The sequence below is a fragment of the Sceloporus undulatus genome, chromosome 6, assembly GCF_019175285.1.
Source record: "Sceloporus undulatus isolate JIND9_A2432 ecotype Alabama chromosome 6, SceUnd_v1.1, whole genome shotgun sequence".
NCBI lineage: Eukaryota > Metazoa > Chordata > Lepidosauria > Squamata > Phrynosomatidae > Sceloporus > Sceloporus undulatus.
Genome location: NC_056527.1, coordinates 27,183,377 through 27,205,043, shown reverse-complemented (window position 1 = coordinate 27,205,043; position 21,667 = coordinate 27,183,377). Strand labels below are relative to the sequence as shown.

Genomic DNA, 21,667 nt, shown 5'->3' with positions numbered 1-21,667 from the left:
CACACACACTCACTTTCGTTCCAGCTCTTACCTTGTTATAATTAGTCCGAATAACCCAATTACAGCTAACCTCTTGGTTATATTGATCAGTGCTCACGTTGGGATAGCTGAATGAACCAGAGGCTCCTGACAATGATCCTCCACAAGCTGCGAGTGAAGAAGGGAAAAAATGTGTTAATCTTGCAATTTATTAACAGCCATGAAAAGCCTGGGACACTATACATGTAAATGGATTAACTGAGGCAAACTTTAAGAGCTGAAGATAATAGATGTTTGTATGAAGAGATTTCTGGAGCTAATAATCTTAGTTCTTCATTGTACATGTGACTAAACAGTACAGTGTATTGACCACAGTGAATGGGGAATTTGGGGAATGGTAGTCCAAAAAAGTAACTTTGCCAAGCTCTCAGCCAGGTCTTAGCTTCGAACACTGAAGTACTGGCACAGTGATTGGATGCCATCTAAAGTCCTTCCCAACTCTATAATTCAGCAGGAAGGGATCACTTTCCACTAACTGGTTTAACTATCTTAACAAGATGTGGGGGGAGAATGGGTTAGAAAAATCTGTTGTTATCAAGTCATAAAATCTATTGTGATCAAATTGAAAAAATAAAGTATGCCTATTAACCACAAAGAAGTCCAAGAAATCGCATTGTGCTAGTCACAGGCTAAAGTCATGGTAACTATGGCACACGTAACTTCTACTTTATGAGTGCAATATGAGCTATGTGCATGTAACTAGGCAAGAAGCCTTTACTCATTTGGACACTATCTTCTACTAATCCACAATTCTGTTGCCTACTCTAATGTGGAGACTGTCCTTTTACAGAAGAGAATCCTATATTGGAAAGGCTCTACAGGACAGTCCTCTTTTTCAGCTTCTTTCTTTGAAGGGTTATCCAATTCTTTCTTTGAAGAGCTATCCAATCAAACTTCCATTGAAAGATAAAGAATTATAAGGACAGAGATCATGGACCCTGAAGTTTCTCATTCAGAGTTAGAACCTGGACAGCAAATTTAAACAGACAGAGTCCACTGGATTACAGTCTTTCCTGCTCTGATGAGATGCTCTGTAGTTTGGTTTTAACTATTAATAAATATAATAAAATCACTAAAAAAAATGTCTCTGTGTGTATTAGCATAGCAAATTCATGGAGATGGGTTCAATTTTTTGTCATTTTTAAAGTGATGTTCAAGTGGTCATCCTATATGAGACAAGACAATCTTTTATGGCTCCCACATTGTGAAGGCATAGGCAAAGGTTCTGTCAGGTAATGCCTCTCTGTGGAAAGATGAGGTGGAGGAGGCAGAAATCCCATGAATGCAACCTCTATCAGTTTGAGACATGGCATGAAAGAGCAAGAAGGGAGGTTGATATTGATAATTTCTAACCAGGGCCTTAGTGGTCTGCACAATTAGAATGAATGATAATTTGGAAATGAAGCTATCTTGTAAAAAAGAAAACTACACCATTTTGTATAGTTACCATTTTGTTCTGTAGGCTGCTCATATTTTTCATACCTAACTTCCATGCATCCAAGTAGATTCTGAAGTAAACATAATAAACCAACAGGGCAATACACACACACGGTCATATCCAAAGAGCATATGCACACATTCTCACACACAAAGCCAAAAGTAATAGGTATGCCCCTTGTGCCCACCATATTCTTTGCTTATTCTAACATACAGTGAGGCAATCTAAAAGGAGAGCTGCCTCTGAACAAGTGACAAGACATTCAATGTAAGAAAGGAGGTCCAAATCCACCAGAGGGCCAATCATACCATTAAGAAGAGATGTAGCAGATACTGAAAGGGAGGGATTGGCAAGGAGTTGGTTGGAGGACAGAGATGGATCTGCCATGTGGTAGACTTCGTAAACCCTAAATTCCCCTGATGTTGTTCTTAGGTGTGGTGGAGGAGCCTGTCCTACCACCAGATCCTATTGTCCTTTTCTGTAGACATTAAAATGTATTTGGCTAATCCTGGTCAACAGCTTTGATGCTGGAATTCTACTGCCCTGTGGTATTTGATCACTGCTGACTTGACATCTACCCTCTGACCACTTAGAGTGGTATAACAAGAACAGGTCAACCATAGGATCTTCTTCCAACAAGCTGTAGAACAGATAACAGGGCACCAGCATCCTGCTATTAGACCTTCTAGTTGGGGATCACTGAGTGCCTTATCCTATGCTATTCCATTACCTTGTTGGGATGTCTGGCACTGGGGCCCAGTCCATGTGCTTGTACATTCACAGGAGTAGCCATTCACCATATCAGTGCAGGTTCCTCCATGCTGACAAGGATTGCTGGCACACTCATCAATATTTTCTGTGCAGTTGGCCCCGGTCCAGCCAGGATGACAGACACAGTTGTAGCCAGAGGTTGTAACCTGAAGACATTCACCCAGACATAGCAGAAGAGGTCAGCATACATAAACCAACCAGCAGCATAAACTAGCCTATGATGGCTCCCGGGTACTTTGGCTGATGCAGAGCTGTCAGGCTATACTGGCCTTCCCATTAGAAAGATTAAGGCAGTTCCTTCAAGCAGCAGGTTTTGGATGCAATGAAAGGTCGACAGATAATTAGTTATTTATATTGTTTGTATTTTTATCACAAGGCAGGATGAGAGATGCATAGGATTTTGTGCTTCAGACCCCAAAATAATTTGACTGGACTTGGTGCTATGTGCCTGAATTTGGAGGTGAAATGGGGGACATTTTGCTCTATCTCAGACAGTGAAATACCTTGGCCCAACCCTGCTTTTGCTCATAGAAAGGTGGTCTTGTTCTTTTAGTGGGACATTACTGTAAGTGAACCTGATACACAGTTTTCAGTGGTTTGGCAAGAGCCTCACTGTGTTTTGTTAAAGGCAGCACTTATAGATTAATTTGGCAGAATTTCCTTTTGAGTAGATATGCTACTTAGACTCCAAAATGGGACAATTTTCAGGAAATAGGGACTGTAGTCATAACCACTGCCTTGGAATACAAGGTCTCACATAATAGTAATTTGTTCTATTCAGTTCTGACTTGTCCTTCCTAATGAATGTTTAGGAAGAAAAATAACCTTAGTCCTGAATCAATATCCTGTAAGTTAAGGGTGGGGAAATCTGTCTTTTCTCCAGCTCTTGTCAACCCAAAAGCCAGTATGACCAGTGGTAAGGATACTGAATGTTGCAGTGGTACTACAACTCAGTTCTCCATCCTTGTCTTAGGTCCTAATATTATAGAGGCTGTCCAAGACCCAGCTAACAGGCCTTGAAAGTCTATGAGACCTCTGCATTCCTATACACACTTACCTCTAGATAAGTCCCATTGAACACAGTGGGATGTACCTCAGAGTAAACACACACAAGATTGTACCATTAAGATAACAGCTCATGCACATCCTACTATAAGTCAGCATATAAAGTTATTATGGTCTTGGAAGTATGCGTCAATTAGTCCTATTGGATATTTTAATAGCAACTTATGTGAACCAAAAAAATCTTCATTTAAAACAACAACAACAACAACAACAACAGCATCAAACACTTACAAGACACTCTCCATTTACACAAGGATTTTGAGTTTGGCAGATATTGCTCAGTGCAACACATCCATTTGGGCCATAGCCACTCCCAGTATATCCATCCGGGCAGACACAAATAGGAATAATAAGCCCTGAAAAGGAGGAGTCAAGATAATGAAAGTGATGGATTTAGCCACAATTTGGTACTCATTGATTGAAAAAGATTGGCCCGGCCCTTAAGTAGAGGCAGCCACCTCAGGTGGCAGATGCTGAGTGTGTCTCCCCTTCCTCCAAGAAGCTCAAGGTTGCATGCATAGTCTATAAACACACATATACCTTGTCCTCAGAGGGTTAGTGAGGCGTATTAGGCAGAACTAACAATTGGCCCAGATTCACTCCTAAAAGAATTGCATGTCTGAGTGGAGATTTGAACCTGGGCCTCCGCAGTTCTAATCATAACATTCTAACTATTACACCACACTGACATGAGTTTAATGAATGGATATTAACTATGAAGGGCAACCCCTCATATTGGACATCAGCTGCCAGTTGTTCAGAGGCAGGAAAAAATGCAAGATTTGGGAGAACAAACCATGTACTGCCCTCTGTCCCCTAAACAAGATGGGTGCCAGGACAGTCCTTACTATTACATAATGTGGGCCAAATGCCTGAAGTAGCAGATGCTGGGAGATGACAGCAAGGTGCTGGAAGAGATCATTCTGGCTGCATCCATACTGCAGAAATAATCCAGTTTGACACCACTTTAGCTGCCATGACTCAGAGCTGTGGAATTCTGGGAACTGAAGTTTTGTGAGACACTTGTCCTTCTCTATCAGACAGCTCTGGTGCCACCGCAAACTACAAATCCCAGAATTCCATAGCATTGAGCCATGGCAGTTAAAGTGGTATCAAAGTGGATTGTTCCTATAGTGCAGATGCAGGCTGTGACCCACGCAGCCTGCAGGGACGTAGCTAGGATTTTAGGAAGGGGGGGGGGTTCCAGACTAAGTGGCACCATTATAATGGGGCTTGGGTGCAGCGGCGCAGCAGCACACACCATTCATTTTTCTAATGGAAGGGGGGGTCCGGACCCCAAGATCCCCCCCCCGGCTACATCCCTGCAGCCTGCTACACACACCTACCAAGTTAATCTGCTGTCTTCACGTGTAGAGAAAGATACCATTCTATTGTCAATGCTGAAGAAATTCATCTGCCAGTCTAGTGAGTATTTGTACACTAAATGGGAAGAAGGCATCATTTTATACTTCACTCCAGACAGCAAACTGTCCCAGGAAAGTTCTGATTGTAGCCATGAGATGTAGTGGTAAGGCTATCCCATCAGCACTGCTGAAGTTAAGGTGTGACTTTTTATATTCAGCTCATGCAGAAAATGTCTGAAGCCAGCCCTCACTTTCCTCCCTTGTTAAGCTAATTGTTGTTGATATTGTTGTTCATTTTTAGCAACAGTTATTACCTGGTGTGCTGGTACAGTTAGCAAGTGAATGGCATCCTCCATTGCTTACGGAGCAAATGTTAACTTGGGTGCACACTTTCCCATCGCCTTCATAGCCTGGTTTAAATAAAGCAGTTAGGTTATCAAGCTTTGGGGGTCATATGACAGGCACATGAGGATGAAATGCTCCTCAATCCTGCCACAATGAAAAAAAGAAAAAAGATGACACTAATGAGAGAAGCCATCTCTGCCAGAAGCAATTTTTTTTCAGCTTTTTCCTCCTAAGAAGCTTGGCTTGGACTGCCCTGATATCAGCACAAACCATCTATAATAATCTAGTGTATAGATTCAGCATGAATTTTGGTGATCAGAACCAAGTCTTATGACCTTGACTGTATTAACTGCTCAACTTTGTTCTTCTATGACTTTCCTGGATCTCTGCCACATAAGAAGAACTCAACTGCTGTAGAAGCATGGTGGAAACATTTCTTTTTTAGATAGGAACACCCAGAATCCTTCAGTCAGCAAAGAGGTGCAGAAGTATATGGAAAGTTACCATCCACTGGCAAGGAAGATAGGCTGCTGATAAACTGCTTCAGAAATGCATTTTTTTTAAAAATAAAAATAAAAATAATGATATTCTCTCTCCCTATCAGCTGCTTCTCTGTTATGCAGAGGAACTATGGTGATTCCTGTGCCCCTTGCAAACAGGGAATCACATTCTGAAAGGTTTGTTGTTGTGTCCTTGAAGTCATTTCCAACTTATGGTGACCCTAAGGCCTCACTATCATGGGCCTTTCCTGGCAAGATTTGTTCAGAGGGGGTTTGCCATTGCTTTCCTCTAAGGCTGAGAGCATGTGACCTGCACAAGGTCACACAGTGAGCTTCATGGCCAAGCTGGGAATCAAACCCTCATCTCCAGAATCATAGTCCAACACTCAGATCACTATGTCACACTAGAATACTTTTAGTACTGAAGCATTGTGCTGATTCTATTTTAGTGTGGTCTTCTCGGTGTCCCCTCACCACCACAATTATCCAGAGAGCCTCCCTTTGAGCCCAATCCTCAAATCTGCTCATAAAGAGTGGTTGAAGCAACAGGCTGTAACAGCAGCTCCCTCTGCTGTTGGGACTCCCTCCAGGCCAGAGGAACAAAGCAAGGAAGAAGTGGCTAGAGCAAGGGCAGAAAATGACACTCTGGTGAGACTTTGGAGGCTGCACCCCCTGCAAAAAATGTCCTCAAATGGCCCTCAGCACTCAAGAGGAGGTAAAGGGCATTTCTGTTTTAGACACAACAGAAGCCTTCCTAAGAGGAACTGGTCTGTTATATGCAGTGCCATCCATGTATATGGCAGGTTACAAAGCACAAGTTTTGCCAAATTTATCATAGAGCACTGTTTTCAGTAGGTACAGAACCAGACTTTACAAAAATAAATATATGACCTGCAAGTGACAGAGCAAGAGAACCCTTCCTTTACCTGGGGGACAGTGATTGCAATAGAAGGATCCCATCGTATTGATACATAGAACCAGTGGGGCAGTCGAGCAACCTCCATTATCCTTCTCACATTCATTAATATCTTGACAACTGTAGCCATCTCCTTGCCATCCTGCGGATATGGAAAGATGCACAGCAAAAGCATAAACAGAAGAAAAAAGTAAAAATAGTCAAAATAGGGAAAGAAGCTCATGTTGTTGTTATTGTTGTGTGCCTTCAAGTCATTTCTGACTTATGGTGTCCCTAAGGGAAGCCTATCATAGGGTTTTCTTGGCAATATTTGTTCAGAGGAGGTTTGCTATTGTCTTCCCCTGAGGCTGAGAGACTGTAACTTGCCCAAGGTCACCCAGTGGGTTTCATGCCCAAGCTGCGAATTGAACCCTGGTCTCCAGAGTTGTTGTCCAACACTCAAACCACTGTGCCATTCTGGCTCTCAGAAGCTCAATACCATATATATAAATAGTCCATTTAAAAAAAAAAAGGGGGGGGAGGCAAATAATATCCAAATAGGGATGAATTTACGTGGAATTCTGAGAATCACAAAAATAGACATTTCTGAAATATTACTCACCTGCTGGGCAAGGACCACAGGAATAAGAGCCTGGTGTGTTAGAGCATTGCACTGGAGGATTCAGTGAGCAAGGAGGTTGAGGGAGGCTACACTCATCTATATCAGCACTGCAGGCAGGGCTCCCAGGTGGCGACATCCAGCCAGCATCACAGATACAGGTGTACTTTGGCTATCAGGTTAAAACGTGGGAATCATGAAAATTACTGTCATTGCCTCAAATACAATTGCTCCTAATCAGACATTTGCACTGTTGCTCATTTCAAAGCAGGCTTGAAATCACATAGTGATCTGCGTCTACAATCATTCCATTCCAATCATTGTGGGTATTATTTCCCCAAGCTTCCCACTCCTCATGTAACTCTTTAAGTAATGAAGATTTAATGTGTGACATCAGCAGGAAATACTTTTGTCATATTAGCTAAAAGAAACTGTAATTTACCCAGAATAAGCTAGAAAATTGCTAGTTATTATGAAAGCATTCTAAACATGAATTTTAAAAAATATCAAACACAGCTTGCTGATGCATTAGAAGACAAAAAGGGACATGAACATAATAGGTTTGGGCAGTTTCCTCTTTGACAAACATCTGAGAATGTTATTTAACAAAGACAATCTATTCACTTGTATGAAAATGCACCAACATCCACGTACTGTCTGTACTAGAGTAATTCAAATTCTGCAGCAGTTAGCATTTAGGATCAGAATAATATAGTGTGTGTGTAAAAATGTAACCACTGTTACATTCTTCTTCAAAAAATCTTCCCCTATTGTTTACTTGTTTGATCAAAAGTAATCAACATAAATGAATTCATTGTTTGGTAAAAAGTTATGGGAGCAGAGGACAAGTATGGAGGGAATCTCCAGGCTATATGATAGGTATACGCTATGGATATAGTGAGGAATCTGATAGGAATCTGATATGCTATGAAGAATTTGTACCACAAGTCCAGGGACAAGCACATGCTGATGACTGGGGGAACATTTTTTGGCATCTGCTGTCATGGGCAAAGTGCACCATGCCTCTGTTGGTTTTCATAACCAGAAATGACATTCCAGTCACTTGCAGTTTCCAGTTGTGACTCCCAGAGGATTTTTATGGCCCAAATGGTCTCTCTTGGTCTCTCTGTTTGGTCTAAAACATTAAACTTGGGGAGATCAAAGAACCCAAAGGCAATCAGGCTCTGGTAATGGTATATTCCATTTTTTGCATTAAAATTGATATCTAATACAGTGGGCCTTTGGCTGGGGTTTGGTTCCAGGATTCTACGTGGATACCAAAATCCATGGATGTTCAAGTCCCATTAAATACAATGGACAGTAAAATGGTGTCCCTTAAATAAAATGGCAAAATCAAGGATAGCTTTCTGGAATTTGTATATTTTTAAAATATTTTCAAGCCATGGATGCTTTTTACAGTTGACTGTAAAAAAACAAAACAAAACAAAAACTGCATGGCTTTCTAAGCAGCTCCCCTCTCCTTCTACTTCTCTTTGAAGTTTGTAGAGTTAGATCCAGAGTTTGAAATAATTAATACTTTGGACTTCAGCTCCTAGACTCCTCCTGCCAGCATGGCCACCTAACATACTGTATGCTGGAGTTGAGGAGCTACAGTCCAAAGTCATAACTTTTCCAAGTTTTGGTTAAATCACAGTAGTCTTCCAAAAGTAGCTCAAAACCATTGTCATTCATTGGACTTTGTGGAATAATTTCAGTTCCTCACTGTCCTCCTTACATACACAAATATAGAGAGGCTTCCTTTCATAAGATTCTCATCTACTTCTGAAGACTGTGATTGAACAATTCAGTTGGATCATTTTACTTTTTCCTTCTTTCCAGGGCTATCAGTTGGCTTGGTTATTTCAGCTAAGACATGACTAGATAAACAAAGACAGTTCAGATTTAATGATACAGCAACTAAGAGGACAATGTACTTTAAATATCTCCTGTTAAAAAATTGAAACTTAGTTTGTTCTATAGCAAACAAGGTAAAGATTGAAAAAATTGCAAGTATGCATCTCAAAATTATATAATTTCATAATGAATATGCATTAAGGAAATGCTGCATTATTGATTTATTGATTTATTTAAATATTTATATCCCACCATATAATATGAAATCACAGGACAGCACACAAGTAAAATCATTATGAGAAGATTAGAACATTTAAAAAATTAAATTGATCAAAACATAAGGATCACATTGACAAGGCTAGTAATAAAATATCTTTGCTAAAATACATAACAATAACTTGAGCTTTAGGACACCATCTAGCTTACCAGTGTTCAGTATGAAATGGCATTGCATTTGCATGTTTAATCAAACATACATACACACATACATACATATATATATATATATATATATATATATATATTAAAAGCTCCCCAATTCAATTAAAATTTACTATTTCTCTTTGAACACAAAGGAGTAAGTAACACATGAAAAGCTTTCAATGGGTATTAGAACAAATGCCTATGTCTTTGCTGTTGCGTGCCTTCAAGTAATTTCTGACTTACAGCAACCCTAAGGTAAACCTATCATGGGGTTTTCTGGGGCTGGAAGCATGTGACTCATCCAAGCTTAGCCAGTGGGTTTCCATAGCTGAATGGGGAAATGAACTTTGATCCCTAGTGATAATACAGTGCTCAAATCATTATACTATTCTGGCTCTCATAATATGTCCACCATAGAAAAAACACAATTCTGGGGCGTGGAGTGACATGCTTGGAATGTGTATCTTGTTTCTCTGTGCAGCTGCATTTCTGGTAGCCAGCTGGGGATGTTTTTGGGGAACAAGGTGCACAATCCTTGTAGTGCAGGTTTCCCACTCAAATCATGTTGAGGGTTTCATCACACACTCCCAACAAAACCACAGCAATGCTAGAAACCCTGGAAAGATCATAAATATGTCTAGGAAGTGGTATGTGTGGCTTGGAGTCAATGACCTTACTCATCCTTCTATTAGACTGAAGGCTCAGTCACCACTAAGAGGTGAGCCAAACCAGGACACTGACCACACTGCCAAACTCTTCTTGATTACCTGATTAGGTTGCTCTCTAATTCCATCAACACAAAGACCATGCTGACAAAGAACAGGAGATCCTCTTTCGCAGTCATCAAATTTTGAAGCACAGTGGGCTCCGTATGTTTCTGGTGTACAGGTGCACCTTTGGAAGAAAAAAAAAAAGTAATATTATGATGGCCTTTCATTTATCCAGACTAACCTTGATCTGTCCAGCAGTTTCATGCTGGAATATTTATGTATTTAATCAGTCATACCTACCTACATTTACATGCATATTTATGGATTTTACAACTTGATATATATTACCATGAGTTCAGAAAGCTGTTTTTTTAAACAAATAAACAAACAAACAAACTCACTGGAGAATGTGTATTTTATTCATATCATATTTAGGTTATGCCATGCCTTTCTCTCAGAATTATACACACAGCAGTTCACAACAAGGTCAAAATAGGTAAAATAAAGACATATTTAATAAGCACTGTTATAATGTTAAAACACAATTAAAGAAAGCAAAATTTAAAAATGACAACCCTAACTTCTTCTTTTTTTAAAAAACAAAATCCTCCTCAGCAGCCAGTCAACTGTAAAAAGATCATCTGAACAACAAAATGACTTTGCCTGCTGAAGTAAGGACCCACCTCATCACCCTTGTAATTTCACAACTTGGGAGCAGCTACCAAAAAGCCCTCTTTTGTAATCTTACCAAGTGTTGCTATGTGAGTTGGGGAACCAAGAAAAATAAGAGCACCCATCTCCTCTCCAAGTGCATTTACAGCCATTTTCCTCAACTTGGCTCTCAGGGATGTGCTGAACTACAACTTCTGTCATATCAACCAATGTTGCTATGTGTAATAGTGACTGTAGTCCCACACATCTGAAAGGTATCAGGTCAATATGCACAACATAATGGGGCAATATAGTTTCTGTTCTAACGCTTGAATATATATGGAGAGTCCTGCCACCATGTTATTTTTTTAAAAAAACTTTTTAATAGCATGGCTCCACAGAGTATTCTACTTCATTGCCTTGAATGGTATCAAAGGATTTCTCTGTACATGTGGGCCTTTGGATCTGGTGTTTCACAAAAGCAAAGGACATAAAATGTTCATCCGTGTCACTGGAGGATCATAATTAAGCTGAAACAAAGCTCTTGGCTGCAACCTCCATCCTGGCCAGTGGAATACCGAAAGATATTCCTCTGGTGGAGATGGACAGTAGCTACATAAGTTGATGGTACCTAATTTAGGCCTTCCAATTTGCCCTCTCACTTGTAGTGATTCAACAAGTGAGGTATCATGAAAATAGTGGTATACTGGAGGGGAAAACATTAACACATATGTTCTGGATTGATCTCACACTAGTGGCAGTCAGTGGTTTTCATGCCAAGAGTGTGGTGACTCAACTCTGGGTTTTAGTTTGAACATTAAAGGAGCTATCCAAGGGGTTGAGCCCAATGTCCAAAACAAAGTTTAGATTAGAATAAAACCAAGAGTAGATTTACTAAATTCTTAACACAGAACAGTGCTTGTGGTGGCCTATTGCAGCCTGACATGTCAATCTACTTCTGACACCAGTGTGTACCTTTATATTTTTACATACTATTTTAGGTTATATATAATTTTAGGATATAAATATGCTGTGCTGGAGTCACAGGTTTTTAATAATCCAGGATATTACTCCTAGGCACTGGAATGCAATGACTTTGCTTCCTGCTCCCTCCCCCCTTCCGTAGTCAAGATAGTATATGAGGAGTGACTTTTGAAAAATCTAATAGTGTTGAACCCTGGGCGAGAATTGAGAAACCTCAGAACCTCCTGGCCAAATCTAATTCTTTTGGTTTCCCCAATGGGCCATGACATCCCTTCCTATGACATCATTCATTTTTCCCAGGATCTGCACTCATTCTAGAAGGACAAAATAGCTCCTTTCTGGCTTAGTTACTGGCAGCAAAAATTCTATACTAAAACATACTGGTAGTTTTGGTCCTACCCCTTTGCATTTGGCCCCTGCCTATCAATGCAGCACAGTCTCCAAGAATAGATCCATACTCTCCAACTGTCAGAATTTGCCAGGGACCAATCTAGATTGATTCTCTCTCATCCCACTTTTTCCAGTTGCTTTAGAAATGTCCCACTTTCATTCTCTTCTTCCCTTTCCTTTTCTCCTAAACTTACTACATTTGTTACAAACTGAGTTGAAATTGTAAAAATAGGCAAAAGTAGTTTGGACTTAGTTAACTCGGGTGTGAGGAGAGGGGACAGAATCTTTTTCTTCCTTGTAGGCTTATGCAAAAGCACACTACTCTCTTAGATTGTGTGTTCTTCGTCATTAATGACTTTTGTCATCTTGACCACATCTGATTTTGCTTTGCCAAACGTATTCCAGCTTTAGTCTGTGAAATGTTGGCAGATATGTAGCTCTGAAACTGAATTCAGACTTTAGGCTGAAATGGGTTCACCAGACTTGTCCTACATTATGATGCACCTCCACTAAAGAGTTTCTCTCGAGCACTAGAGAAGCTCTAGAGTCTAGACTAAAAGGTGAGAGACAGCTGGTCACACACTGAAAGAAAGAAAATTACTGGTTTGAGTACCCACAGGCCAAGCCAGCTCACCCAGAGTCTAACATGCCTAAATCAAGACTGTGACCCATCAGCTCTGCTTACTGGTTAACCAAGAGATAGGACCTCTTCACTTGCAATCCTTACTCTGTGACATTTCCTCCCAAACAGAAATAAAAGGCTACTCCTACCTGTGGCTGCTTTTAAAGTTCCTCTACTCTCCCTGGCTTTTCACAAAAAAAAAAAAAAAAAGGTTTATGGTATTTACTGCTGGCAGACATTTTGAAATTGTATTTTATGGAGTTTTGTTTTGTTTAAAATAATTAATAATAAAATTTATTTTTATTTCCCCGCCTCTCCCAGTGAATTGAAGCGAGGTTACAAACTAAGTAAAAGCACTAAGTATTTACCTCAAAATTCAATTAAAAGCAGCTAAAAACAATAAAATATCCAACATCAGACAATAACAATAGCATCAACAAGCAAGGCAGGGATCGTACACAGACAGGGGCATATCATTCATATCAGGGGGTTATTGATATCAGGTGGGGTATGCTTGGCTAAAAAGCTCCGTTTTAACTGCTTTTCTAAATGTCTCTAATGAAGTCACCGAGCGGATCTCCTCAGGAAGACTATTCCAGTGTCTCGGAGCCGTTGTTGAGAATGCTCTTTGCGAAGTAGCAACGTACTTAGAGGTTGCTATCTCCAATAAGTTCTTACCCGATGTTCTGAGAGTGCGGGGCGGATTATATAGGGAGATGCGGTCTCGTAAGTAACTCGGGCCCAAGCCATGTAGGGCTTTATAGGTAATAACCAACACCTTGTACTGTGACCCGAAGCATATAGGGAGCCAGTGAAGTTCTTTTAAGATAGGTGTAATATGGTCGAACCTTGATGAACCGGTGACCAATCTGGCTGCCATATTTTGCACTAACTGAAGCTTCCGAACTTGGTACAAGGGTAGCCCCATGTAAAGCGCATTATAGAAATCTAGACGAGAGGTTACCAGAGCATGTACAGTGGTACCTCGGGATACGAAATACCCAGGTTACGAAATTTTCGGGATACGAAAAAATCCCATTGGAAATCATTGTTCCGGGTTACGAATGTTTTCCACTGTACCACCGTTTCAAGGTCCCTTCAGTCTAGGTAGGGTCGCAGTTTGAATTGTTTGAACTGTGTTTTTTTCACTGTAAGCCACCTTGAGGATTTTAGAATCCAGGAAGGTAGTTAAGAAATGAACTGTGGCTGAAATCCTATATTCATTTACTTGATAATAATCCCACCTGAATTAAGTTTGGCTTCTGAACAAAGGTGTGTAAACTATTATATATATATATATATATACACACACACACACACACACACACACAGAGAGAGAGAGAGAGAGAGAGAGAGAGACAGATATATTTGTTGTTGTTGTTGTGTGCCTTCAAGTCATTTTTGGTTTATGCCGACCCTAAGGTCGCATGGAGTTTTCTTGGCAAGATTCTTCAAGGGAGGTTTGCCATTGCCTTCCTCTAAGTCTGAGAGCATGTGACTTGCCCACAGTCATCCAGTGGGTTCTCATGGCTGAGCTGGAATTCGAACTCTGGTCTCCAAAATCCTAGTGCAACACTCAAACATCTACAGTACGCTGGCTCTCACTGTGTGTATATACTATAAAGGAATTATATAAAAACAAAAAATTGAGACCTGCATATAGGTATGCATAAAAAGGAAGGCATGCATTAAATGGAGGAAAAACCCCATGTCACAGAATAGTATGTGTGCACTTGGAATTATTATCTGCAAAGCTGTTTCAGCAATAGCCTGAAAACTGGATTATTAATTTTTCTGAGTGCTCCATGTTCCATTAGCTGGATGACTTGATACATTAAATGCCAGCTAACTTAGGTTACTGAGCACTGCCTCCAGTGCAATGGTACTGATTAACTCAGATTTCAAAGCTTTAATGCTTGATTGCCCCCCACTGTAATAAAAGAATGGCTTGCTTTTAAACAGATTGCTGTTTCAGAGGGACTTATTTCCTGGTAAACGTATTTTGAATCACTCTCTGTAAGCATATGGTTTTCCCTAGCCTCCCACCATCTAGTCTTGAACATATTAAACAAAGCAAAATTACTTAGTTCAAACTAAAAAGGATACTTGGTTTGCACTTCAAAAAGTGACCAGAAAGTCCAGATGACTAGTCAAGCAGTTTTCAGAACACTGGGTCCTTCCTGCCCTGAGAGAACTCCCTGAAGAGGCATAATATGCTATTGTATTTTGTCTGGTTTAACACAGTTATTTATTTCTTGCTGCTTTCAAGCTGTCCAGATCAAAGCTTTCAAAACCAGGACATTCAGCAAGACCAGTTCATCTGGGAAATAAATGAATGATTTGCTCTCTCTCTCTCTCTCTCTCTCTCTCTCACACACACACACACACACGGCAAGCTTCCTTATTTAAACAAAACATTTTGAGATAAAACAGAACACTTTTAAAATTATTCCATTCAGAAAGCAGAGAAAACATTTTTCTTGAACACAGTGTTGTATTATTTAATAGCACAAACAGTCCCTACAGTAGCTTGCACTGGCTGAAATGCTTGAAGATTTCTTTCATTCTGCAGTTTTTAGCAGACCAGCCCAGAAGTACATCTCAGATAAAAAATTAAGCATTATGGTGAATGTAAAAATGCACATTTTGGTAAAAAAAAATGTATATAACAGAATATTTGGCAAAATATGGTAAAATGAAAATGTTATGGTTTTTAAAAATTACAAATTGATGCAAAATGAGATTGCAGACCTGTGAGTGAACACACATAGGTCAGAAACAGACTGAACCTTCCATTTCTGTATTCATTTTATTTCATTTATTATCATACATTATGTTTCATGTATTATATAAAATGAAGCTGCCTTGTACTGGGGTAAACTAGCTAGTCCAGAGTTCAAACACCACCCAGTTCAGTGTCTAGCAATAGACAAAGTCAGGCAACAGATGACAAAAGCAAGGAAGAGCAGCAAGGTGTTTAAGAAACACAGCTGTGTAAGTCACTAGATTCAAGTATGAAAGAGATTATTATCCCTTCAGCAGTGCTGATTGGACTATTAATCCAGTTGTTTACTGTACAAAGATTGGAGAGTTTCAAACAACAAAATATCCCTAGAAATGCCCCATACAAACAAAGCACAAAAGTGTGGATGACTCTATTCTTTTGTTCCCAGTATCTGATAACCAAGATTATAATGCTTCTGGACATGGAAGCTTCCATGTTTCTGTCACAGGACGCTTCCATATATCTGTCATAGGACCATACACTGATAGAACCATGGTGTTGGAAGAGACCCCAAGGGCTGCCTAGTCCAACCTCCTGCCATGCACAAAATAAACAGCTAAAGCATTCCCAAACAATCACCCTCCAATCTTTGTTTAAAGGCCTCCAAAGAAGGAGAGTGCAGCACTTCCCAAGACAAACTGTTGAACAGCTCTTATAGTCAAGAGGTTCTTCCTAATGATTAGGTAGAATCTCTCTTTTCTTTTCTTTTTGCCACCTGAATCCACTGCTTTGCACTCTAGTCTCTAGAGCAGCAGAAAACAAACACACTACATCTGCTACATCATGGCATCCTTTCAATGTATTTCAATATGAATATCATATCACATTTCAATCTTCTCTTCTCCAAGATAAACATATCCAGCTTCCTAAGCCATTCCCATAGGACTTGGTTTCCTGACCATTTACCATATTGGGGGTGGTCTGCAAGGAGTCAGAAGGCCCAGGTTCTTCCTAGCCCCACACCATCTAGATCAAACTAGGCAGGCCAAAGCCCCCAGGGCAGGATCAGGTCTGATCACATCTGTCCAGACATTATTATGTCTGACATAGAAATGAGGTGCCTGGCTGCACCTAATTTGCCAGGTGCTCCATTTCATGGTGCTGAAACATAAGGAGCGTGCACTGGTTGCAGGTCCTAGGTCAGCACAGGGATAGATGTCTGAACACCCAGGATAGAAAAGCATGGGCTTGACCCATGAGTTCCTGGCCCATCTGCTCGGGCCCTCAGTCACCATCCTCTGAACACGCACTGACTCTCCACCAGCCAAAAAAAGACTGTGTTGATGGAGCTGTAGCAGCCACAAGGTGGCCTTTGGGAAGGAGCTCGTTGTTGCATAATCAGTAGAGGATTCCAACTTGGACATCAACCCAAATATTGAGTTACACAGGTACAAGGTAGACATGGTGTGTAACTCACTAACAGAATGGCAGCTTCTGTCTTTCTACAAGTCTAATTGTCTTATCAGCTCTTTTTTAAAACTCTCAGAAAAGTACCAAGAGGCACTACTTACTGTTACTAAGAGGGAAAGATGCATCTGGGACATATTCTGGTAGCAGAGAAGTAATAGAATTGCCTAGAATTAATCTGTTGAAAAGCTTACAGACATGGAAGAAGTGTTCCAAAACAGGAGGAATGCCAAATAAACATTTGCAGAGAGAAAGGCTTATTTTTTTGTTGTTGTCATAATGATGATGATGATTCTGAGGCCAAAAACAAAATGCTCTGTGGAGAACTCTGGAATGTGGTCCTATCTCACTAGGAAAGCTTTGCCAGGAAATCAGGCTTTTACCAGCTAGCCATTTTTAATAAAACAAGGACTTTTAAACAAGATCTCCTGCAGACTCACTCTGAGCCAAGAAGTTTATCTAAAAATGAAGCAGTTAAAACATTTTGCAGTGAAACATAACTGGATGAGAACTTCATATGTACATTTACAGATAGGGTAGCCATGTGTCCTACTTTTTTACAGACACTTCATCTACTTGAAAAATCCTGTTTTAGAGACTGTCTAATTCTGATTTAATTTAAAGATCAAAAGAAGGTAAACTGAGGCCTTGAACTAGCCCACCAACAGTTTACACCAGAAATTCAGGTACACTGGACACCTCAACATCTCAGATGTGTTACATTTATCTTTGAATATATTTATCTTTGAGTTACAGTAACTATTCATACACTTTCACTGAGACATAAATTGTCTCCAAATTTTATGTATATTTTTCTCCTTTGCTCTCAATTTACAGAGTTAATTACCTCTTCGTTTATTGAATGACCTGGCTGGAATTAGGAAAATTAGTAAGAAACAGTAAATGCAATAGTTAAACATTAATATGTTTATATATATATATATATATATATATATATATATATATATATATATATTGCATTTACACTGGAAAGGGATAAATTAACTGTTAAGTTTATGTTAAATTGCCAAGTGTAAATTTAAGTTAAATTGCTATACTGACAGCTTCAGCAAAATGAACATGATTTTACTCTCTCATGCTCCTTTCCTTGAGTGTATAAGAGAAGAAAAAAAGCTATATGAAGTTTTAGAAAACGAGTTTCTCATCCATGCCACCCAAAATCCTCTTGTTTTCCCTTCCTCACTTATAATCTCATCTTGCTCTCACCCTTTCTTTAGCTCTTTGATTCCCATATGAATTCCAGAAAAAGTAACAGGACAAAGAGCTTCAAATAGAAAATGTAAGATGTATCACTTTAGCACTGTTTCTCATACATAATGTTATTTATTTAAATTTCAGTCAAAAGTAATCCCTTTAGTTTAAAAAATAAATTTAATTAAGTTGTCCCTTTAAGCTGGAAAATTTCCAACGTAATTGAAAACTTAATTTAATTAGCTAGCTCCCCTTGTTGCACTTAGCATACGCATCCACACATATTATACAACACATCAAAGAGAGCCTCCACATGGAAGGTTTTGTGTGTGTGTCTGTGTATCAATATCAGGGGTCGGGCAAATGGTGGTCCTTGGGCTGCTTCTAGACATTTGAAGTTGTTTTTGCAAGTCCCCTATCTGTGCCCCAGGTTTTCCAGGTTTTTTTTTGGGGGGGGGGGGGTAAATTCACTCCCTTGCAAGGCTTGTGGAGGTGCAACCTCCACTTTAAACAGGTTGCAGAAAAAAATCAAACACCACACACACACACACACACACACACACACACACTCGAATATTTTAGAGTACCAGTTTCTCAAAAACAGAAGTGAACTTCTGGCTCCTTTGGTTTTTTGTTATTGTTGACAGTCTGTGAGGCCCTGAAACAATTCCAGGGCAGAAAACAGGTCCCTGCTCCCAGTAAAGTTGCCCATCCCTGACATACAGGAACATTCGTGAAATGTTCTTCCCATGACAACTCCCTCAAAAGTGGGGAAAAGATTGACTAAATCTGGTCAAATTTGAAGTAATCCTGAGTGAAGTACATTCTGGTGGGTTTTCTTCACTGTCAGGAGGTCCAAGAAGGCTTAGCTATGGTGGCAACACTTGATGGCAAGATCGTGCCATCCTTTCCATTTCCCCTGTGGGAAACTAAAAGGATGGTGACCCAGCCAGATGAGATACTTGGCGTCCCAGGCCAGAAATATTTTTTTAAGACGGGGAAGGGTACACAAAGAGACCTGGGTACGAGTATGGGGGAGTTAGCAAAATGCCCCTCAAATAATAATTCATCTCCTCAAAGTTAAATTGCCTTTAACACTCCAAATTTCTAGGATTGCAGTAACTTAAAACTTTAGTAAAGCATTTACAAATACAGTTTACACACCCCGAGAAAAGACACAGGCAAAGTTTACCAAGTGAATGCAAACACAGCAAATATAAAAGGTCCAAGTGTGAATGATTTTCAATGTCTCACTCTATGCAGTGCTAGAAATCTAGGTACCATAGGGAAATTTCATTCAGGGTGCAAGATTCTTATTTGGGGGCATGCCCTCATTTTGCCTCCACACCCCACTATACCTGTGGGTACAATGGAGCTTGACAGACTTTTGTGGTTCTCGCAACTGCCCAAAGAAGTTATATCATTGTGCCCACCATGAATCAGATTTAATGGGTTTGTGTATAGGCTTCTGCTTGAACCTCTCTCTTTTTTTAATGGCTAGCCAACAAGGTCCACATGCATCAGGACTCAGGAGTTACCTGTAACTACCCGGAGTATTTATACATGTAGCTCCATTCTGGCAAGCAAGAGGTGTCCCGGCATAAATCTGGCATTCATTAACATCAACAGAACAGAATGGACCCTGAGAAGAGAAACACAGGTTATTTCCCAAGTAAAATGAGCAGCACAATGGGATCTGCAGAGCCAGTGCAATGATATAGAATTTCAAAAGGTATACAGCATCTGGCTTGCTTTTGGCAGGGCTTCCTTTAGTAAACACTAACACAAAACTCAATTGTTCAGCTCTGTCTTCCTTACAATGGAAGTACAGCATGTTTTCACTTAATTTAAAACATAGGACTGTTAAAGGGGAAGTGCAAAACTCCTTAGGGAATGAAATTTTGCATGGTCAGCCCTCAGGCTGCTGATACCAGAAATATGCAAGAAAGCACATGCTCTTTTAAAGGAGTTATAGTGGAATTAATATATGTGGTGATTAAATTTAAATGCCACACATGCTACTAATAAGAAAAGTACAGGTCAGTTTCCATACTTACTGTCTTCTTTTGTTTAGCTTTCTCTGAATGAATTAAATGGATTAAATTGCAAGGCCAGCTGATGAAGCAATAGCAACCCATTTTTTAAAACAGAGCAATTTCTATCTACCTTTTCAGATTTCTCACTTGGTGGCTACATAGCACAGAGAATTTCAGCAATTAAAATTCTTTGGCTCCTTGGTCATCTATTAGATTTTGTATTTCTCAAAAAACAAAAAAAAAAACACCCATAAACAGTTTCAAATCTTTCAAAAAGTCTTCAGTTGGAGTCTTCCAATCCTTTGAAAGCTATGGTTATTTGGGCTAACATATATAATAACCAACACAACATTAATCATTGAGCAACTCTTATGTCCCCCTGGGTTATAACCAGTGGGTTATAGCACATCAGTGAAATGGTACGTTTGTATTATAGCGCTATAACTTTAAAAAAGACTTTTAAAAATCAGAAAGGAGAAAATTTGTCCTTCAAATCATAAGACGAGTGCAGTAAAGTTAGTTTGTTTAAAAAACTTTTGAGACAGTCCCAGTTGCTAAAAAGCCTCTCAAAAGAATGGAATGAATGGACAAAGAGGTGAAAACAACAACCAATAAATTCCACAAACCCAAGGAACTATATCATGAGAAATCTTTAGATGAGTCTAAAAGAGCCCAAAGTTTGCTTAGAGGCTGCTTAGAGCAAATGCCACCATTGCCTGAAATATACAAAATAGGGATTGGGGACAACCATTACTGTTATCCCGTCCCCCCATTCTCTTCTGTAAGATATGTAATACTACCACTGATAGAACTCAACTTGCCAAGTGATCATTATCCTTTATCTGTGGCATACACTGAATGATGCTTACCTGCCAATTGTCAGGACAGAGGCAGAAGAAAGCATCCAGCAAATTTATGCAGGTTCCAGAATTCTGGCAGGGGTTGCTGTTACAGGCTTTGTTCAAGAAGGCCTGGATGAAAACAAAGGCACAAATAAGCCCATTCTGATAGAATTTCATGATCTTTTTGGCATATTTCTTAAATAATATCCAAAATATATAAAAGACTTGGATATATTTGGATGTTAGATATCAGCAACTCAAAAAATAAATTTAGGACCCAGTCATGGAAAATTGTCCAATTGCTCTACCTTCAATGTAGACACTGTATTTCCCCCAAAGAGCAAACATTGCATTCTATCCTCTCTGTTTCCAATCAATCACCATCAACAACTATTCATGTATTGCCCAGGACTTAATGCTTTCTGTGTCACTGTGTGTGTATATATACCCTCAAGTCACCTGTTGACTTATGTCTATCCCATGGATTTCATAGGTTTTTTTTTTAAGGCAAGGAATATTGCTTGCCTTAAAAAAAAGGTTTTTTTTTTTTTGGTTTTGCCAGTTCCTTCCTCTAAAACAGGGGTAGGCAACCTTTTTGAGCCGGGGGCCGGGTTGCTGTCCCTCAGACAACTGGGGGGCCGAAGCCAAAAAATAAATAATTAAATAATTTTTTAAAAAAAATTAAATATATAAATAAACCAGGACAAATGTAGGA

General features: G+C 39.6%; 1 protein-coding gene across 1 annotated transcript in view; it reads right to left on the bottom strand.

The window, feature by feature from the left end:
- The window catches only part of CUBN (cubilin), a 175,007-nt gene that overhangs the window by 141,484 nt on the left and 11,856 nt on the right, over positions 1 to 21,667 (bottom strand). The window contains 9 exon segments of the mRNA XM_042472046.1: positions 32 to 147; positions 2,208 to 2,394; positions 3,545 to 3,669; positions 4,992 to 5,087; positions 6,449 to 6,580; positions 7,040 to 7,208; positions 10,081 to 10,207; positions 19,613 to 19,716; positions 20,980 to 21,081. Coding sequence (XP_042327980.1) covers positions 32 to 147; positions 2,208 to 2,394; positions 3,545 to 3,669; positions 4,992 to 5,087; positions 6,449 to 6,580; positions 7,040 to 7,208; positions 10,081 to 10,207; positions 19,613 to 19,716; positions 20,980 to 21,081 — 1,158 coding nt within the window.